Below are 19,155 nucleotides of genomic sequence, written 5' to 3'. Positions count from 1 at the left end.
CTTCTACCACCATACGTGGGCCGCCGACGACCTCGAGCACTACTACCACCACGCCGGCGCCGACGACCTCGAGCACTACTACCACCACGCCGGCGCCGACGACCTCGAGCACTACTACCACCACGCCGGCGCCGACGACCTCGAGCACTACTACCACCACGCCGGCGCCGACGACCTCGAGCACTACTACCACCACGCCGGCGCCGACGACCTCGAGCACTACTACCACCACGCCGGCGCCGACGACCTCGAGCACTACTACCACCACGCCGGCGCCGACGACCTCGAGCACTACTACCACCACGCCGGCGCCGACGACCTCGAGCACTACTACCACCACACTTATTCCGACACCTGCTCCATCTTTGTTTTTTGATTTATCGAGGAGTTATCTTCAAGCGCTAGAGGATAGTCACTCGCTTGATTTCGTTTCAAGTGTTGCGGTGAATATTCGTTCAATCTCAGCCAAATCGTTTTTTCAAATTTCATTTTCTTCAGGGAGTTCCTCTCTTTTTGGTGAGATTCCGTCTATATCCCTCAATGGAGACCTTCGTTCTTCTTTAAGGCAGGACTCCTCAGGCAGTGTCATGTTGAATGTCAGTCTATGGGATGGAGAAGTTTCGTTCTTTGCAGATAGACTTCTTCAAGTAATTGTTCTCCCTGTCAATGATCCTCCAAGCTTTGTAGTTTCGATTCCCTCGTTCTTGATTATTGCATATGGACCAGTTGAATATCCTAGAGCAATTCGAAATATTTCCACTGGTGCTCCTGATGAAGAACTTACTCAGCAAATCTCCTTTGAGATTTCGCTTGTAAGTGGACCGACTGGATTTCAGCTCAGTTCGCTTTCAATATCTCCTGCTGGATCGCTATACATGAATGTTGCTTCTTTGGGTATAGGTGCTGCACAATTCCGTATCCTAGCTCGAGACAATGGAGGAATAACCAATGGAGGAGTTGATACTTCGGACCCGAAATTCTTGACGACAGTTCTTGTGTACAGTCCACCACCTGTGCAAAATCTTTTGCTATCTCAGTGGTCTTTGGACGAAGTGCTTGTACAATGGCAATATCCTGACACTTTCAAAACTAATGCAAAATCGGTTGGAATCACTTTTCAGATTCATGTACAATACAGAAGTTCTGTAGGTGAAATTTTGGATACTTTTGATAAGTTCTTGAATACTTCTGTTTGTGAATTGGATTGTAGAACATTACTTCAAAACATTCCATTGAAGTCGAATGTGTCCTTGGAAATTTCAGTTCTTAATGTTGCAGGAGAGAGCGTTCATGTCTCGAAAACAATTGCGCTGGCATCCAGCAATACAGCACCTTCCTTTTCCTTGCTGAGATTCGTACAAGTGTTGGAAGACGCAGGTCCAGCAAACCTACCTTACACGGCATACGATATCACAACAGGGTCTCCTGAGGAGAGTTGGCAGAAGTTGACCTTCAGTGTTTCAACTGATTTGCCTACTGCGTTTCTCCGAGCTCCTTTTATCGCTTCAAATGGAACATTGTTTTTCGAAAGCAAGCCTAACTTCAATGGCTACGTGAATTGCACTGTCATTTTGGCTGACAACGGCGGCACTCTATTTGGAGGCGTTGACACATCACAACCGAAGTATCTCAGTATCCTTATTTTGACTGTTAATGATCCGCCCAGCTTCAGACTTTCCATCAACATTGTAAAGGTTGTGGAAGATTATGGCCTCTATGTGAACAATCAATTTGCTTACGACATTACCGCAGGACCAATAGATGAAAGATGGCAAAAGTTGACCTTTCTTGTCTCTTCCATCAATCTTGAAAGCAGAGGAATTTTCAATGTTTTGCCGACAATCAATGGTACCGGCGCGCTCACATTTCAAGGGCTACCTGATACCTCGGGCTCGTCAAATTGGACAGTACAGCTGCAGGACAATGGAGGTGATGTTTACGGTACATCTTTGTCGCAGGTACAGATATTCTCTGTTATTATTCTTCCAGTGAATGATGCGCCGATTTTCACGTTATTACAACCATCAATCAGAGTCACGCAATTATATGGATCGATATCCACAAAGATTGTTTCTGGGATATCTCCCGGCCCAAAAGACGAGAGTGATCAGCTTTTGAGTTTCACTTTGATCAAACTGACGGGAGTACAGAACTATTTCACTGCCATCCCTGTAATTGATTTGAACGGCTATATCACGTTTTCGCGAATTCCGGGCGCTTTTGGTCAAACTAACTGGAGCATACAGCTGCGTGACAATGGTGGGGAGTTGAATGGAGGGATATCAATCACACAGCAGACATTCACTTTCTATTTGTATGGTACTCCAACCTCAGCATATGGTGCGACAATCCAATACCAAGATTCACAAGCTTTCATCATTTGGAGCCATATTGACTTACCTTTCTCTACATCGAAGAGCTCTTACAATGCTGTTACCTCCTTCTCTGTTTCTCTGCATGAATGTTTAGACTCGTGCGCTCTGACGAGTACAATCGAAGTACCTTTGCAGGCATGCAGCAATTATTGCAACATATCCTATCTCGCGAATCCGGGTATCACTTATTCTGTATCAATCGTTGCTCAGAATGATGTCGGACAGAGTGAAGCAATTTTTGCTCGCATATTTGTGCCTGATCTAACTCCCAAGGTAGACTACATCTCTGTTCAAAGCGCAGATATGACTACTGGTACGGGTATGACTGTGATAGTCAGCAACTTTCCTCGGGCACAGGCGAATGAAATTTCTATCAGAATCAGAGATACATACCGGATTTCAAACATAGGAGGATATGACTACACGGAGGCAACTGCGACAACACCATCACTAACTACACTTGCTTTCTCGCTTCCCCCTTGGGATGAAGCACAATTTGTTAACATCTCAATCAGCGTGATTCAGAAACCAAACAAAGCCGTGTTGTTCCAATTTGAATATTACAGGAATTCTATTCCAAGAATCTCATATTTCTTTCCTTCAGTGGGTTCAACAGGTGGTGGACAGATATTGCGGATATCCGTTATCAACATCTTAGATCAGACTCAAAACTTGAGTGCTTGGACTCTGACCTTTGGTAGTGCAAGTACCCCATTGTCGTCGTATGTTCAAGTCTCTTCAAACGAAGGTTTGCTAACAGCTATCGTTCCTGCACAGTCAGATGTCAAGATTGAGTCAACCATCCAGGGCAGACTTGTTTACAAAGCAACATATAGCATGCCTATTCCCTTTGTTTTCACACCCCCGTGTGATTACAACCAGTTCTGTGCGGCAACTAATGTCAATTTCATGGCAAACAATTACCTCCTTCAAAGTGATCCGTCAGGATCTCTGAAATGCGATGCGAAGTACTGTCTCGATACCTTGAGTTTTCCATCACCCAAACTCCTTTCGTTTTCACCAACTAGTGGCAGCCCAAAGGGTGGTGACGTGCTGCAGCTTGCCTTGGAATCTGACACGTTACTGTCAACAAGGCAATCGATTGACAGTGGAATACGGGTGACATATAATGGCGTCGTCCAAACGAGTACAGTTGTTTACAGCTCTTCGAATACGATTGTGAGTTTCTTAGCACCAGAATATCGTTCGGACTGCTGTTGTGGAAGGAATCGCACATGTATCATCTCCTTCGACATCGTTGACAGCCTGCCACGAAGGAGTTTGTCAGTGCAGTATGAGTATATAGCACCTATTGAAGGACCCCCAATCATTACTAACATCTATCCCGGATGTACAAAAGGGAATCCACAAGCATGCAAAAGTACCTCTGTGCTGACTACGCAGCCAATCAAAATTTTGATCGATCTTGAGAATTTTCCTATGGTTAAGGCAGGAAAGGAAGGGGATGTAAACATTCAATTCAACTTGGATTCCAGAGCTTCTGTAACCCTTGTATCCAGTACGATGGCAAAGACTAAAGTACAAATCAGTTGTGTTGCACCTGCATTGGCTGGAAATTACAGTGGGGTGATCTGGTATGACGGATATCTCGTAAGCGATCCTTTCATTCTATATGTAACAAATCCACCCACTCCAGGAGTACAAAGTATCTTTCCAAGTAAGTTCACTGAAGGTGATGTGGTCAGCTTGCAGGCTCGGATGATTGATTATTCATCGAACGTTGTCCTCAACTCGGTCTTGGCTTCAACTTCAGATGGGAAATCGTACTCTTCACAGTTTGAAGTGTCTATAGACGCGAGCTCCAACTCTGCGAGTCTTCGCGTGGTGTTCTCTCAGATTCTTCCAAAGAGCATGTATGTTCTTTCAATATTGGGATCTTATGGCTTGAATGGGCAACATTTCCAGATCGATCTTCAATTTGAAGTATCAGCTGCTCCATATATCGGATACATCTTTCCATCTTCTGGCCCTGTCCTTACCAGCACTTCCGTTGATATGATTCTTTACAACGCAGAAAATTTTCTGAGATCTCAGCTCTACATTCGATTTCTAGGTCAGGTCCTCCGACCCAATTCAGTCCAACAAGCAAGCATGAATGCAAGCATTCTTTACATATCATTTAACACTCCAAGCATTGAAACGATCGGCATCGTGACTTTTTGCATTACCAAGGACCAGAATACTTGTGAAGATGTATATTCCTCGTTCCAAACTACTCCCCCAACCCCTTCCCTCTCACGACGAGCCTCATCGACGGGAGGGACTGAGATCCAGGTAGTTTTCTATGGCACAACCGACAGTGTCCTAGTTTATGCATACGTGCCATCACAATCTTCTGGACTCAAGCGAACACAATTGACCTCTCAGCGCATATCAAGTTGTACATCCTCAAACATCTGCTTCCAGACTTTGAAGATAGTCACCTTGCCATACACGAGTGGTTCTACTATGTTAGCTGAAATCGTGAATGGTGATAATCGGCAGAACTTCACAATCTCCTACTTTGTTAAACCCGGGGTTTTGTCGATTCGGCCCACATCAGCAACAATCAAGGGAGGGGATATCATTGAAGTGTCTTTGCAGAATTTTCCCATCATATCCACTGCTCTTGATGTTCAAGTTTACTTGCGCAATGTTCCTTCCAAGGTATCGAGTGTGAATGGGTATAATAGTTTCAGTTTAATCGTTCCAAGATCAGATCTCGCGACGGATACGCAAATCTCCATTGTTCCTTCGATATCTCTCGCCTCGGGCGAATTGTTGGATATGACCGTTCAAGTTCCATTCTCGTACACATCTCCTGTCGCAAGAGTTCTGAGCTTGTCCCCATCGCGAGGTTCGATGGAGGGTGGCACGGTTGTGAGATTAACAATTTCACACTACCCCAAACAATTGAGAACAACTGATATCACTATAAGCTTTGGGTTGAGTCAAAAAGCCGCTGTTTCCAGCATTGTCTACTCCGATGCAAGTTCTGGAGAAACTATCCTTGAGGCAATCATGCCGGCTCTTACATTTGGTATGCAGCAGGCAACTGTAGCAGTCAATGATGGATATCAGTCATCAACATTTTTGACATATGAGTCATTTGATTCTAGCATTCGTACTACGTGCAACCGAACTGGAATGTCAAGTTTGGACCAGAAAATAAAGATTGATGGGGATTGCTCAGGTGGGATAGATGGAAAGGATATTCTGCTCTTATCAGTGACCAACCTTGGAATCATAACCAGCTCTGATCAAGTTGCAATTCAATTTGGAACCGAATATGCGACGGCTTCTGCACTGGTGAATTCAACAGTACAGAAGACGTACTTGCTTGTTCTCGTACCGAGTACGAACATGTATAGGAAATCTACATTAGTAGATTTGACTATCACTAACATCTTGAGCACAAAACGACAAGGAATTCTTAAATTTCGCTATGTTGCTGCTCCAAGCTTGACGACAGCTGTTTTCAATGCGTTTGGATCATCCATCTCAATTTCGTTCTCTGATCGAACAAATATCTTCTCCTTGGAAGCGTCCAAGCGATCCGATTGTAATGTGTTCCTTGATACCTCGACGATTGACAACATAGGAAAATCTGCTTCATGTGCATGGACTGATGAAATGACACTGAGCATTATCTTGTCGTATGGTGCAAGCATTGTTCCAAGTGATAGAATCTCGATCAATCCCCAGGTTTTGAAAGACAGCAGCAACCTCGGACCATACTGCAGTGGTCAAGTACAGGTTGTAGCTCCCATAGGTCTGAAGAAACCTGTCTTTCAATTGGTGGGTCCTCAAAAGGTTGGGCCCTGTGACACTGTTGAAATCATGGCGCTAGGATCTTTCGCCAGACCCCTTATATTTACTTGGAAGTGTCTAAAATGTCAGCAGGTGACTCAGACGAAGTTGTCCCTCACCTCTGCCGATAGGATACTGCTGTCAAGCTCTGATTTTGTGGATGCAGCGGGGACTTATGAAGTTCAGGTCTACGGAATCAACTTCCTTGGGGCAGTGAGTGAAACTCTTGCCTTGCAATTTGAAAAGACTTCTCTCCCCGTTCCGGTGGTGAGCCTCTCAGGGTTCGGCTCGTTTTCAAAGTTCGACGACGTCATATTTGAAGCTAAGACAGCGTTTTCAAGTTGCAGCCAGGAAATGGAGCTCCAATTCCAATGGACCCAACTTCAGTTGGAAGGCCAAATCACAAACAATCATATCCCAAATAGTGCACTTGGTCGTAATTCACCAACGTTCTTCCTTCCTAAGGGCACACTCAGTATTCCTGGACCATACTCTCTACGACTGCTGGTGATCTTGCCAACCAACCCACCTGCAATCACGAGCGCGGACGTGTCGTTCCACCTGATGGCGTCGGATCTGGTTGCTGTGATTCGAAATGGCGATTCCAAACTTGGGCGAGGGAGCTCACATCTGTATCTCGATGGAAGCGGCTCCTACGACCCTGACGTCCCAGCTGGTGCTTCGGATCCTAATCTTCAGTTCCAGTGGTCCTGTCAAGTGTCTGGCATGATATGCAGGGACAGAGTCAGTAACGTACCTTTCACATTCCCCAATCAACCAGGGCTAAGCATGTACACCGAGGGGTTTGATGTCAACGTGAACTATCAATTCACATTGGAAGTCAGCAAGGACTCAAGGACAGCGACGAGCAGCGTGGTCATGGTGTTCGTGGAGGAATATGTTCCAGCCACTTCGATCACATCCCTCTCAACCATCTTGGTCAAAGGGAAGAATTACCTGAATCCAGATCAAATCATGAATCTCCTTGAAACGTCTTGTACGTCTTGCACCTCGTTTTCATGGGAGTTGCAAGATCAAGAAAACATTTTCACTCTATCCGGAACTGCCAATGCAATCTTTATTCCACCGTCAGTATTTCTGGAAGGTCGAAAGTATACAATTGTTGTGAACAGCTATCAGGAACCCCAAGGGAATCAATTCTGCAACGGACTATGCAAAGGCTCGGCATTCTTCGATTTCGTGATAAACCGCGCGCCTTCTGGAGGAACCTGCACAGTGAATCCAACAGTTGGATATGAAGTGCAGACAAGGTTTCGAGTTGAGTGTGGAAGCTTCTCTGATTCAGACGTTCCACTCACGTTTCAATTCAGCTATCAAATAAGCAGCAGCTCAGAGTCGCCCTCATTTGCGCCATCACAAACGCCTATTCGTGACCTCTACTTGCCTTCAGGCCAAGCAAACATCACCGTCATTGTTATTGACAGCCTTGGTGCTCAGTCTTTGTACAAGATCAATACAATATCTGTACTCCCAATATCAACTATCGCTCCAAACGACGCTCAAGCCGCGCTGGATACATTTATTCAACTTGGAAAGACCTCTGATTTTAGTAATTTCGCAGTTTCCTTGACGCAAAAATTATCCCGAGAGAGTCAATCCACAGGATCTCGCCGTTCGCTCTTTTCTTTATCTGATAATGTGCAAATTAGGAGTAACACGATCGTGTCACTCTTTACAATCATTGCAAAACAAGCTCCAACTGCAGGAAATGTTCTGGAGACATTGAGTACTTTGACATTTCTCGTGAATAGTACAGAAGGTTTGACTATGGAAGCGACGATCGCTGCAGTTGGTGTCATCTACAACACTACAAGTTTGATTCCTCAAGTGATAGGTCCAGACTTTAGTGATACAGACTTGCGTAACGTCCTGTTCACGGTCTCAGTGATTGAATCGTTGATCTTTCAGCAAATAGGATTGACCAGCTCTCAAGAGATCACGTTACTGCAATTACTCAAGGAAACCATTCGTATTGCTGTATCGTATTCCACCTATGACTTTGTTGATCCAACACAGAACCTTTTGTGCAACTCTATTTGCATGTCAACAGACACTCAAATTGTGGTGTATAAGCAGAAGTTCGCTCAAGGAAAGCAAGTGGTGGCGAGCTCGGTGCCATATCAATTTTCTACAGTGAACATTTCCGATAGTGACTCTTCATTGAACTCTGTCAGAGATGTTCTGCTCGTTTATTTCTATCTGTGGAGAAATCCTTTCAACGTGCAAGCAGAAAATTTTATTTCGGACATGTACAGCTTTGCAGTTGTGAGTACAGATGCGACTATCAATGAAAATTTGCGAGGACGCCAAATAATCTTCACAGCAGAAATTCCTGTAAAGAGTGTAGATCTGACGCACGTACTTTGGAATTGTGTGCTGTACGACGATGGATGGAGCAAAGAATTCTGTTCACCTACTGACTTTTCAACAAACAAAGCATCTTGCACTTGCGCACAAAATGGTTTGATTGCGGTCTCAATTTCAAACGACGATGTTTGCGGTAAGATCTATTGTTATGAATTTTGAAAGTTCTAATGACATGTAGGTGATGGGCGAGTTACTGGTCAAGAACAATGTGATGATGGAAACAAGAACAGCGACGATGGATGCAGTCCCGATTGTCGTCAAGAACAATCTTTCACATGTGAAGCAGGAAACAGTGTACTTGCAAGCCGATGTACTCCACTCAAAACAAAAGGTTGCTCCCCACAAATGTTGGGGACTGATTGCGCACAGATGTGTTTAGTACAACTAGTAGACTCCGACTGTCCACTCCCGCCTGTTTTGCCGATTCAGAAGCAAGTCGAATCGATAGATGGTTCTCAGGGTGGAGAGATTCTGTTACAGTCTTGGGGCTTGTTGGTTGTGCCTGAGATGGCATTTGAAGGCATCATCGACATCTCTGCATTCCTGTATGACCAGGTCCCGTTGGCACAAACTTCAGAACGCGGTCCAACTATCGTTCTTGGCCCAGCAGGAACAACTTTGGTAAAGCCCTTAACCTTGTCATTGGATGTATCGTCATTTCCTGAGGAGCAGAGGTCATCGTGCGCACTATACTCATTGAATGGAGCTACTTTGACATGGAACTACGTTGAAAGTCAGGTCGATCTTGAAAGTAATCGCTTACAAAGTAGCATCAATCAACTTTCCGTATTTGCGATCCGAATGAAGCCTACAGCGGTTCCAAAGAACCCTCCGCCATCAACAACTCCGGAGACATCTGCAAATGCAAGCGCCTTGATTCCAACTTCCTCCGAACAGGTGCAAAAGGCTGGGTCAACTTCAATCATCATCATTGCTGTCTCCGGTGTTGTAGGACTTGGTGCATTGATACTAATTGGTTATCGAAGAAGGGTGATATTGAGTATCTTGACTAGACTTGTATCAAGCAAGAAGGCCTCAAATGAATCGCGAAATGATTCAACACTTGACTCTGATCAAGGCACTATATCAATTCAACTTCCACCGGAACCCAATGAAAGATCCGCTCAAGATCTCAAAGCTGATCCCCCAAGCCAAGATGGAGTGACATTACGGTCTCAAACACACTATTTTGCTGCAGAATTGACCACAGATATGGAATGCACAGGTCAGAATTCTGCACTTGTTGGAGCCGGAGTAGATAGCCAGGAAGATTCAGCCAAGAAGGACGTCAGCGAGCAGCCGGCGAAGCAAAATTTCCAGGAGCAGCAGGAATTGCTGATGCTGCACCAGCAGCAACAACAGCAACAGCTTCAGGAGCAGCAGCAGAAGCTTCAGCAGCAGCAGCTCTTGGCAAAGCTGCAGCAGCAACAGAAGCAGCAGCAGCATCAGCAGCAGCAGAAGCCAGCAGTACCAGCCCAGGTCGATATCAGCAACAAAAAGCCAGTGCTGCAGGAGCAACAACAGCAGGAAGCGGTACAAGCCCAGGTCAAGGTCAGCGAGAGCCAGCAGCAACCAACACAGCAGCAGCAGCAGCAGCTGTCACAACTACCACCAGCCCAGGTCGACGTCAGCGAGAAGCAAGAGCAGCAGCAGCAGCCGGCTGCGGTACCATCCCGGGTCGAGATCGATGAGAAGCAAGAACCAACACAGCAGCAGCAGCAGCAGCAGCAGCAGCAGCAGCAGCAGCAGCAGGAAGCGATACCAGTCCAGGTCGATGTCAGCGAGAACCAGCAGCAACCAACACAGCAGCAGCAGCAGCAGCAGCAGCTGTCACAACTACCACCAGCCCGGATCGACGTCAACGAGAAGCAAGAGCAGCAGAAGCCAGCAGCATCAGCCTGGGTGGAGGGCAGTGAGAAGCAAGAGCCAGCGGGACCAGCCCGGGTCGATGTCAGTGGACAGCACCAGCAGCACCAGCAGCTGTCACAACTACCAGCCCAGGTCGACATCAGCGAGAGCCAGCAGCAGCAGCAGCCGGCTGCGGTACCAGCCCGGGTCGAGATCGATGAGCAGCAGGAGCCAGCGGTACCAGCCCAGGTCGACGTCAGCGAGAGCCAGCAGCAACCAGCGCAGCAGCAGCAGCCGGCCCAGGTCGACGTCGGCGAGAAGCAAGAGCAGCAGCAGCAGCAGCAGCTGTCACAACTACCAGCCCGGATCGACGTCAGCGAGAGCCAGCAACCAGCAGTACAAGCCCAGGTCGACGTCAGCGAGAACCAGCAGCAACCAACACAGCAGCAGCAGCAGCAGCTGTCACAACTACCACCAGCCCGGATCGGCGTCAGCGAGAAGCAAGAGCAGCAGAAGCCAGCAGCATCAGCCTGGGTGGAGGGCAGTGAGAAGCAAGAGCCAGCGGGACCAGCCCGGGTCGATGTCAGTGGACAGCACCAGCAGCACCAGCAGCACCAGCAGCAGCAGCAGCAGTCGGTGGAATCACCCCGGGTCGAGGTCAGCGAGCAGGTGGCAAAGCAGCTGGTATCGAATGAAGGAGTTTCTTTGTCTGCGAATGATTCATCGTTGCCTGTGAGAAAGAAGACTGGTTTAGTAGCAAAGCTGATCGAAGAGCACAACCGGAAAGTTTTGGAAGTAACCAAGCCAGTACCAACAAACAAATTGAACTTCACGTTTGGAAATCAAGACGAAACGATTTCTGAAGTAGAATCATTGAAAGACTTGAAGCAACAAGGCGAAAAGCAATCACTGAAAGAGCAAAGCGGCAAGGAGGTTGGTCTATTTGATTGTTTTGTCACGCATATCCTAACATTTCTGCTAGGAGATAAAAGATGTCAAAGACGTTATTCAGACTGTTGCAGCGACTAGTTCCAAGGATACCGCAGGAGCAAAAAGTCTCGCGGAACAAGCAGCTTCCGAGGTACTCAGAAATATTGTCTTATATGACACATAACCATCTCATTTCACAGCAAAAGACTGAGGTAAGGCTACTGCCGTCAGAACTAGGGAACCCCGAACTACTTGAGGAGAGGTACGTAAAGCACTCCCGTTGCTGCCTTTCAACGATTCGAGACTTTCATCCGTGGCTTATACTGAGATTGAACACAGATTCCTTATCAAAGATGACGAGGAGTACAAGAAGGTGGCAGCGCAGAAGCTGCGGCAGTTGAGAGAAGAAGGCGTCTTGAGCGGTGCTTCGGCTCAGTTTGCGTACTACTCTGGTCCAAAAACTCTTGAAGCATCACACGACTCGCATGCAGCGGATGAGACTCTAAAGAGACAGAAGAAGTTCCAGACGATGAAGAAAGTGTTTGAGCACGTCAGGAAATAAGATTTTTCTCTTTTATCAACCGAGTGAGCAACGAGAGCTCTATAGATCAGGTATTTCCTTTTACACTGCATATATCAAATAAAAACAGAGTTTTTCAACCACTTATGTCATTCTTATCCCTCTGTTCATTCATAGATGAAGTAGATGAAACAAACATTCACGCTCTAGCTTCGCATTCATCAGTCATTGAATGTAACTCGACCTCCTTCAGCTGAACTCTCCACCCTCTGTAACCGAACACCGGCTGGTGGTTGCTCGCTACTCAAGTTGGAGCAATCAAACCCGGCGACGGCATTCTGAACCAAGGCCTGCACAAGGTCAACGTCCCCGTCCGTGAACTTGCGAATCATGAGGCCCTTGGCGTTCTTCTTGGACGAGAGCGATCGGAACAGCGACTCGTCGCCATGGTTCTTCCAGGCCCTCGACTGAAGGTGGGCAAGGAGGCCAGTCTCGGCATCGAGGAGACGATGGCTTCCTAACTCAGCTTGACCTGCAGAGAGTTGAGGCTCTGAGAGGACGTCGAATCATCAGTTACAATTCATGGCATGCACGCGGGATCTTTCTTCAAGGCGATTAGTTAGCACCAGCACCTGAGGCGAGCAGTCAAGAATGAAAAAGCCGTTAGGATCACCGCACCCCAAAGAACTCTTCTGTTCGATTGTTCATAGCAGACTTGACAACAGACATCAATGCAGGGTCTGCACGTCAAGTGAGTACAGGAACAAAGAGGTCACGGCCGGCTGAGACCTGAGTTACCCGCTTGCTCATCAGGCTCCTGGTCCTTAGTTCCTCGTTTCTTGGTGCTGACAGACGATACCAGGGGAATCGCGAGGATAGAGACTGACTTGATTCTTCGATTGCCTGCATACGGATCGTGGTAGTCTTGATCGTTGGCAGCATTGTTGTTGATGTAGAAAGGCTGCTTCATGGTGGAGTAATTATCAACAACGACATTGAAAATGCCCGAGCCTCGAAAGGGGAACCGGATCGGCTCTGACTCGCCTCGAACAACCGTCCACGCGTCGCTGCCATCAAAGATATATACACTGTAGAGCATGCAATGTATCCTCCGTTCCAATTCAGCTGTAAGTGCTCTGCATCATGTAAGTCTTGGTTACATCTCTTTACGGCAATTACTCGATAAAGAGTGCCGGGGCCGAAAGCTTTCCCGTATTGAGAGAAAATTCGATTCTCTTCTTCTGAAAATCTGCAATCTTGCTGAACAGACGCAACCTGTGAGGATTTTGATGCAAGTAAACATGCAGGCGGATCATAGCAACATGATACCTCCAAGCATTTTCGAGAGAATGAGAAATGCGCGAACAGAGACGAAACAGCATAACCTACAGAACCTTTGAGTGACACATTGTCCTGCAGGAAAACTCTTGACGTACCTCCTCCTTTCGATTAAAGTTGGGCACTTCTTTCCCCTTCGCAGAAGAACCATCTCTGACAAGTTCGACGACCCCAAACGGTTTTCCATTCGCTCGTCGCAGCGGACAACAGAGAGAATGTTGTGGTGACAAGTTCAAGAACTCAAAGATGCTGTCGAAAAAAAGATGAATCACATCTCAAGCGCTACTGCCTGCATACAGAGAACACTCACTCTTTGTTGACAAACTTGTTTTCACTGATTTTGGAGTTTTTCAAAACTCGCTCGTTCATGGCCCGCCAGGCGAATCCTGATTCCAAGTCTGCAATGAACGACTTGTCTTGATAGAAGAGCTCAAAAGTCATTTCTCGTTCTTCATGCAAGTCAAGACCAAACAGGAGGCAAGGCAAGACCCCACCATCTAGCAGGTAGATCAGGACCTGATTGGCATCGAAATTTGCAAGCATCCACTTCTGCGTCTTCTGCACCATATTGAAGCATACCCTGTTGTACAACATCTTCAGCTGCATCAACCGGCCTTTCCCTGCCAACGCACTTGGGCCCGTGATTGAGCAAGCCTGGAAGCAGATCCACCACCTGCAATCACTTTCACCACCAGCCTGTCGTTCGCAATAATTTCCTGCGTGGGAAAACCCGAGACTTGAGGTTGGCGGTCTTGTTTTTCCACTTGGCACAGGAGGTTGAGCAACAATCCTGCAGCCTCATCAGCATATGCTTGTCTCGGTGCGAACGAGCTACCTCGGAGGAACTCAATGACGAGGTCAAGGATTTCCTTCGACCTCTTGCTGAAAGGTTGAGGCCATGTGCAAGTACTCTCAGGACTTGACTCAGCCAGTCGAGCCACTTGCAGGACTCCCACTACTTTCCCACTGAAACAAGAATCTTTAGAGAGAAGCAGACGGAGCTAGCTAGTCTCACTTCGAGCCAATAACAGGATAGCACAACATGCTGCCAGCTACCAACGATCTCATCGGTCCAGACGCGTTCCCCTGACTGGTCAAGCAGCGTGAGAAGATTTGTCTGATGCTTCCTGCTCCGTTTGCACCTTGAAAGAAAACCGTCCTCCCTGCGGTAGCCGATTACCATTGGAATGATGAAAGGAAGTATAGCAAGTCTGGATACCAAGATCTGGGCTCAGCTTTGTTGTGCAAGACTTTCCCCTTGCTGACTTCAAGTTTCTTTGCCCTCAGGGCAACAGCTCCTACGAAGTGCTCAAGGTCGGCCTGCTCATTGAAAGCGCTGGGAGACCTGCTACCGAGTCCTGCGCCTCCGTGGCAGCGAAACCAGTATCATGGCACTTGTACGCGTCGAGATCTTCTTTCTGGGCCCCTATGAGACAAGAGTTGAACCTTGTGACCTCACCTGCACTCCGACAGGAACCCATCGCAGAACTGACCACAACAGTCATCGAGTTGCCGTGACACGAGTGAGGAGTCAGGCTTACGTTTGTTCTCCTCGTCATACAGATACAAACATGCAAAATCGGCCTGATCGCCGACGGGTCAACAATTGCAAGAAAATTGCAGAATCACCTCAAATAATTTGCGAGTCATTCTTTGAACTTGTGCCTGAAATAAAGGACTTGAACTTTCCTTGTCTCACAGCCATCGCATTCACCATGCTTTCTTCGATGTTGTATGAGAGAGTTGTCTTCTTGAACAACTTGACAGCGTACTGATGACACAAAACAAAGGGACAGTAAGATCCTACTGACATGATTGCACAATGATCAACTTTTATCTCGGACATGTATTTGTTCAAAGAATTCTTGTGCCGCTGTGGAAAAAGGAGATCAAGGAGCAAATTCCTCTCACAGGTCAAGATACCTCGACTTCCTTGTGAACCCTAGCAAACTCATTGCAGTTCCTTAGAAAGGTTGCAACTTCATTTGCTATCTTCACTGATCTGATCTGATCTCATGCTTTCAGCACCTTTAGGTTGAGAAAGATGAATTGTATTCGCCTCATCTTTCTTTCCGAAGTTAATCCCCGTAGTGGAGTTGAAAGCCAGCAAGACTCCCTCTAGCGATCCATCGACTGTCATATCAGTCAAAAGCAGCAATTCCTCGTCCTGTCTTGCCGTGCAGACATGGGGCAGCACACAAGTTCCGAACGTCCAAATCTGAGCAATTCAAAGTATCCACATCGGGTGAGATCGACTTGATTGCAAGGAGTTCAGCAGAAGAGGAGACAGCGAGCTATCAAACCCGGGATGCTGTCTCGCTGTCTTTCACGATGAACAAGGTTCGATCGATCGCCACCTGTGGCTGTCTGTCAAGTGGCAGTCATCTCTTCAACACACCGGACCTTCTGGGCTGCACTCTTTCTAAGGGAAGTGACACTCAGCTGTTCGAAGCGTCTCAGCCCAAGGAGACACTCACAAGGAATCACCTGGTGTGCAGGAATGAATTTCTGCTCCTCTATCAGGTAGGGTGAAACCCTGTCAATCACGTCATGTCAAGTCACGATTGTCCCCCTCCGTTTCCCCACCTGGCACCCGCCGGAGTCTCCAGGAAGGGAACGATCTCGACATGCTTCATGCATGTCAGAGCAGATCAGCCACGTGAACATTCCATCACCTCACATTCCAGCAACGTCCTGATAGCTGAAACCACTGATCCCATGACGCTGGAAGACATCGTCACAAACGTCAATCTAGCAACATTCATCTCTCACCTGTACTCGAAAGTCTCAATCTTGTTGAGCCAGTTCGACGCAGATGATTCTCGTATGTCAATGTTCTGGAGAGCTACTCCCACATGCTGAACTAAAGTTTCAATCACCCACACCTGACGAGCTTTGCTCAGTCTGACACCACAACACAAGAAGGAAAGAACGTCAGTTTTGTCGAATCGAGAGTTCAAGCCTCGCTTCATGACCTGAATCGAATCATCTTTTGGGCATTCGGATACACAATAAAGTTACCTGGAGAATGCCTTCAACCTCTTGATCTCTGTTGAAAGCTGGAACCATCAGACAAGACGCGGGCTCTCTTGGTTTTGCATTCGAAGTCTGTGTGAGATCTGAAGGGTTTGTGACTTCGTCATCATTCCTCAGTATCGATCGCTTCATGAGGGCCGCCTGAAGTCGGAACATGAATCCAGAACAAGAGGAAGGAATGACTTGCCTTGTACGCGTCACTTTCCGGGGGCACCCTGATAGCTTTCATGCCGTTCTGAGGTTTCCAGAGCAAGGTGATTTCTCCTGCAAAAGTATGAAGGCACTTGAGAGCAACATTGCAGATGCTTCACTTTGACTCTTGTCCCTGATTAGAAGCCTTGTTGTAAGTTCATGCCCCCCCATCCTCATGAAAGATCTGTCCGTCTGAAGCAGACGTTTCAAACTGATCGCCGCTGATCGAGCTGTAATCAGATTCAAGTCAGCATCATGAAACCATGAGAGGAATGAGCACCGAGATCATATTTGTCTCTTTGTTGGTGAAGATCAAGGACCTCCTTGTTCAAACAAGCCTGATGAAAGCTTAGTAAAGCTTCAGCACAGGCAAAGTTCCTCCACCGATGCTGACGTGTGTCGTAGCCTGTTGATAGACAGGACGTGGGCCTTGAAAGCCGTCAGGAGGAAATACATGGCAGCTTCAGGCCTGGGCTCACTGTACACGACATGCCCACATGGCGAAGCAACTCAGAGGATAGCTGCGAAAGAATGAGATAAGAAGATAGCAAAAACGAATAGGATAAATCTCAGACTCGCTTCTTTCATACAATATACCTGAACATCTTCAGAGCTGAACTCAACCGTGCTTGTTTTTGTTGGGAGATTCGCGTCTGACTTTTCATAACTTTGTAGCAAGGATGGTACAGATGTCGAGCACCAAAAAGCAAGTCAAGACATCAGAATGCTTTAAACGTGTAAGGACAAATAAACAAACATCTTACTTGAGCTTGTTGACCGAAACCAGGACAACGGAGAGTCTTTCCTCAAACTCGTGTTCTTCCGATTTCCAAAGACTCCCTTGGGTCATTTTGCAGTCAGAAATCAGATATAAGGAGGTGAGAATTACATACCAGCGATCTCATTAAGGGGATAAGCAGCTACCATAATGCTTCTCAGAGATCTAGAATTTTCTCCATCTCGAATAAACCTGTCAGAGTGATTAGTGGATCTGCAGAATTGTTGAACAAGCAACATACACTCTTCCCTCCCTCTCCTCCCAAGTTACGCCTATCAGATCGATGTCCATGTTCATGACTGCCGTCTTTTCACTCAGAAACAGCCTCTTAGACTAGGTTCATTCGTCAAAAAAAGATGTCAGCCCCAACCCACAATCACCTTCCCAGTGCGAGCGGCATTCAAAACAATCCCCTCGTTTGCATCTCGTCTACTCTCCTTGGACACCAATCAACGAATGCAAGCTTATGAATGTCATCTGAAATACCTTAGTTATCCTTCTTTGGACCAATGTTCCATGTTGAACTGCTTGGATGGTTGCGCCATTTTCGGCAATAGCAACAATGAGAATGCTCGTGGCCTGAAATGGTTGAGCTGAAGATCAAGGTTTTATGGATCACCTGGCAAACAATATTCTTCTTGCTCCACCTTGATGCATCTAAGATAAACTTCTCGATGGTGTCAAACTTTCCCAAAGGCAGAAGATCTAGAACAAGAACATAAGCTCCGCATATAAACTTTGCAAGGACCTTTGAGAATAGACGACCTCTCTTCCTGTTTCTTCGAGTCGTTGTCTGTATGAGAGTCTTCTTCCTGCTTTCTAGAAATTCGCACCAAAGATATTTTCAATGAAGGTCACATGAATACCGTGTAATCGATGGAAATTCCTTGTTCGAATTCCTGTGTATGGGAAGAATCCTGGAGTTCCGCCGTTGACTGTAAGGTCTTGCTAGAGGCAACCAGCTTCTCATCATCCCATACCGAGATCGCAGACTGAGAGAGTAACGCGTTAATAGCTAGAACAGGATACTTATGGTAAGGTCAGGATACTTATGTCTGTACCTGAAATTGCCTCAAGCTCGCCGTCTTCTCACCTGCCCCGCGCTGCATGTCTTGTTTGCTTTCAGGAACCTCAGCTGCCGACAAAGGCTGTACTCCGACAACTCGCCTCCACCTCTCAAGCTCGCTGGCTATCAGACAGAATCAGACAGAAGCTGCTCTGGTTTAGCGACAGACTCACTCTGAACATCAAGATCTTTGCGAAGCATTGCACACTTGTTGCTCAGCAACTTGATCATCTTCTCCTGCTCTGCGCATTGTTTGAGCAGGCCATCTTTTGTCCGGTCGTATGCTGACGTAGAGATATCCGAAGGGACTGAGTTTGACCGAAAGAGGGGGAGAATCTCGTCGACTACCGACTGTATTCGCTCCAGTCGTTCCATCGCCTCTAGCCTCCTCTCCTTATCCATCAGTAGGATCAACTCACTCAGCGCTCTGACCTCTCGAATGAGTCTGAGCTGAGCAGGCAAAGAGCTGTCATCGATGCGGCTGCTCGAGCTCTTCACCAACCTTGTCGCCTTCCTGTCTGCCTGCGGAAGCAAGACCTTCCCCCACCCCCGAGCCATGTTAATGTAAAAAGCTCTGCCAAGCCGTTGACAAGAAAGGATACCGCACCACGCTCCTCTGAGTCCGCCCCAGAATTTTCAGTTTGACAAGTGGCTCAGCCTTGACTCAGTGGCCCCTCCGAGCCCGGCTGAGTCCGCGGCCGACGGTCACGGTACACGGCAGCCTGTGGGCCCGGCCGGCAGCGGCGATCCGATCGGACTCTTATCCGAGACCTTAAATTCACAAACAATGGTTCGGATTACGTAGAATACACTCTGATCGTAATCGAAGATACCGTAGTCGATTTCCTAACCAAGTTGTATCATCCGGTGGCAG

General features: G+C 47.2%; 2 protein-coding genes across 2 annotated transcripts; one reads left to right on the top strand and one right to left on the bottom strand.

Annotated features, from left to right (window-relative positions):
* Positions 1–3,899: 3,899 nt before the first annotated feature.
* Positions 3,900–11,913, top strand: GUITHDRAFT_143511 (hypothetical protein; the record flags this gene model as incomplete). The annotated part of the gene is made up of 12 exons (XM_005826453.1): positions 3,900–3,986; positions 4,089–8,471; positions 8,752–8,904; positions 9,054–9,247; positions 9,388–9,470; positions 9,799–9,860; positions 10,194–10,238; positions 10,443–10,965; positions 11,179–11,354; positions 11,404–11,502; positions 11,552–11,613; positions 11,691–11,913. 12 exons carry the CDS (start codon positions 3,900–3,902, stop codon positions 11,911–11,913), a joined length of 6,090 nt encoding a protein of 2,029 aa, XP_005826510.1.
* A 179-nt stretch (positions 11,914–12,092) lies between these two features.
* On the bottom strand, positions 12,093–18,839 carry GUITHDRAFT_114496 (hypothetical protein; the record flags this gene model as incomplete). The annotated part of the gene is made up of 36 exons (XM_005826452.1): positions 12,093–12,403; positions 12,449–12,503; positions 12,550–12,611; positions 12,670–13,007; positions 13,051–13,131; positions 13,520–13,658; positions 13,704–13,829; positions 13,883–13,999; positions 14,045–14,175; positions 14,225–14,299; positions 14,390–14,507; positions 14,555–14,627; positions 14,669–14,697; positions 14,751–14,793; positions 14,909–15,082; positions 15,133–15,216; positions 15,513–15,566; positions 15,613–15,651; positions 15,697–15,745; positions 15,796–15,839; positions 15,885–15,933; positions 15,982–16,184; positions 16,231–16,386; positions 16,460–16,509; positions 16,557–16,667; positions 16,718–16,775; positions 16,822–16,866; positions 16,917–16,958; positions 17,486–17,548; positions 17,596–17,652; positions 17,702–17,794; positions 17,835–17,920; positions 17,964–18,027; positions 18,082–18,207; positions 18,277–18,404; positions 18,455–18,839. 36 exons carry the CDS (start codon positions 18,837–18,839, stop codon positions 12,093–12,095), a joined length of 3,858 nt encoding a protein of 1,285 aa, XP_005826509.1.
* Between the last annotated feature and the right edge of the window lie 316 nt (positions 18,840–19,155).

The sequence above is a fragment of the Guillardia theta genome (genome assembly GCF_000315625.1).
Source record: "Guillardia theta CCMP2712 unplaced genomic scaffold GUITHscaffold_75, whole genome shotgun sequence".
Lineage (NCBI taxonomy): Eukaryota > Cryptophyceae > Pyrenomonadales > Geminigeraceae > Guillardia > Guillardia theta.
Note: the sequence above shows the minus strand (reverse complement) of the source record. Positions and strands in the feature narration are given on the sequence as shown.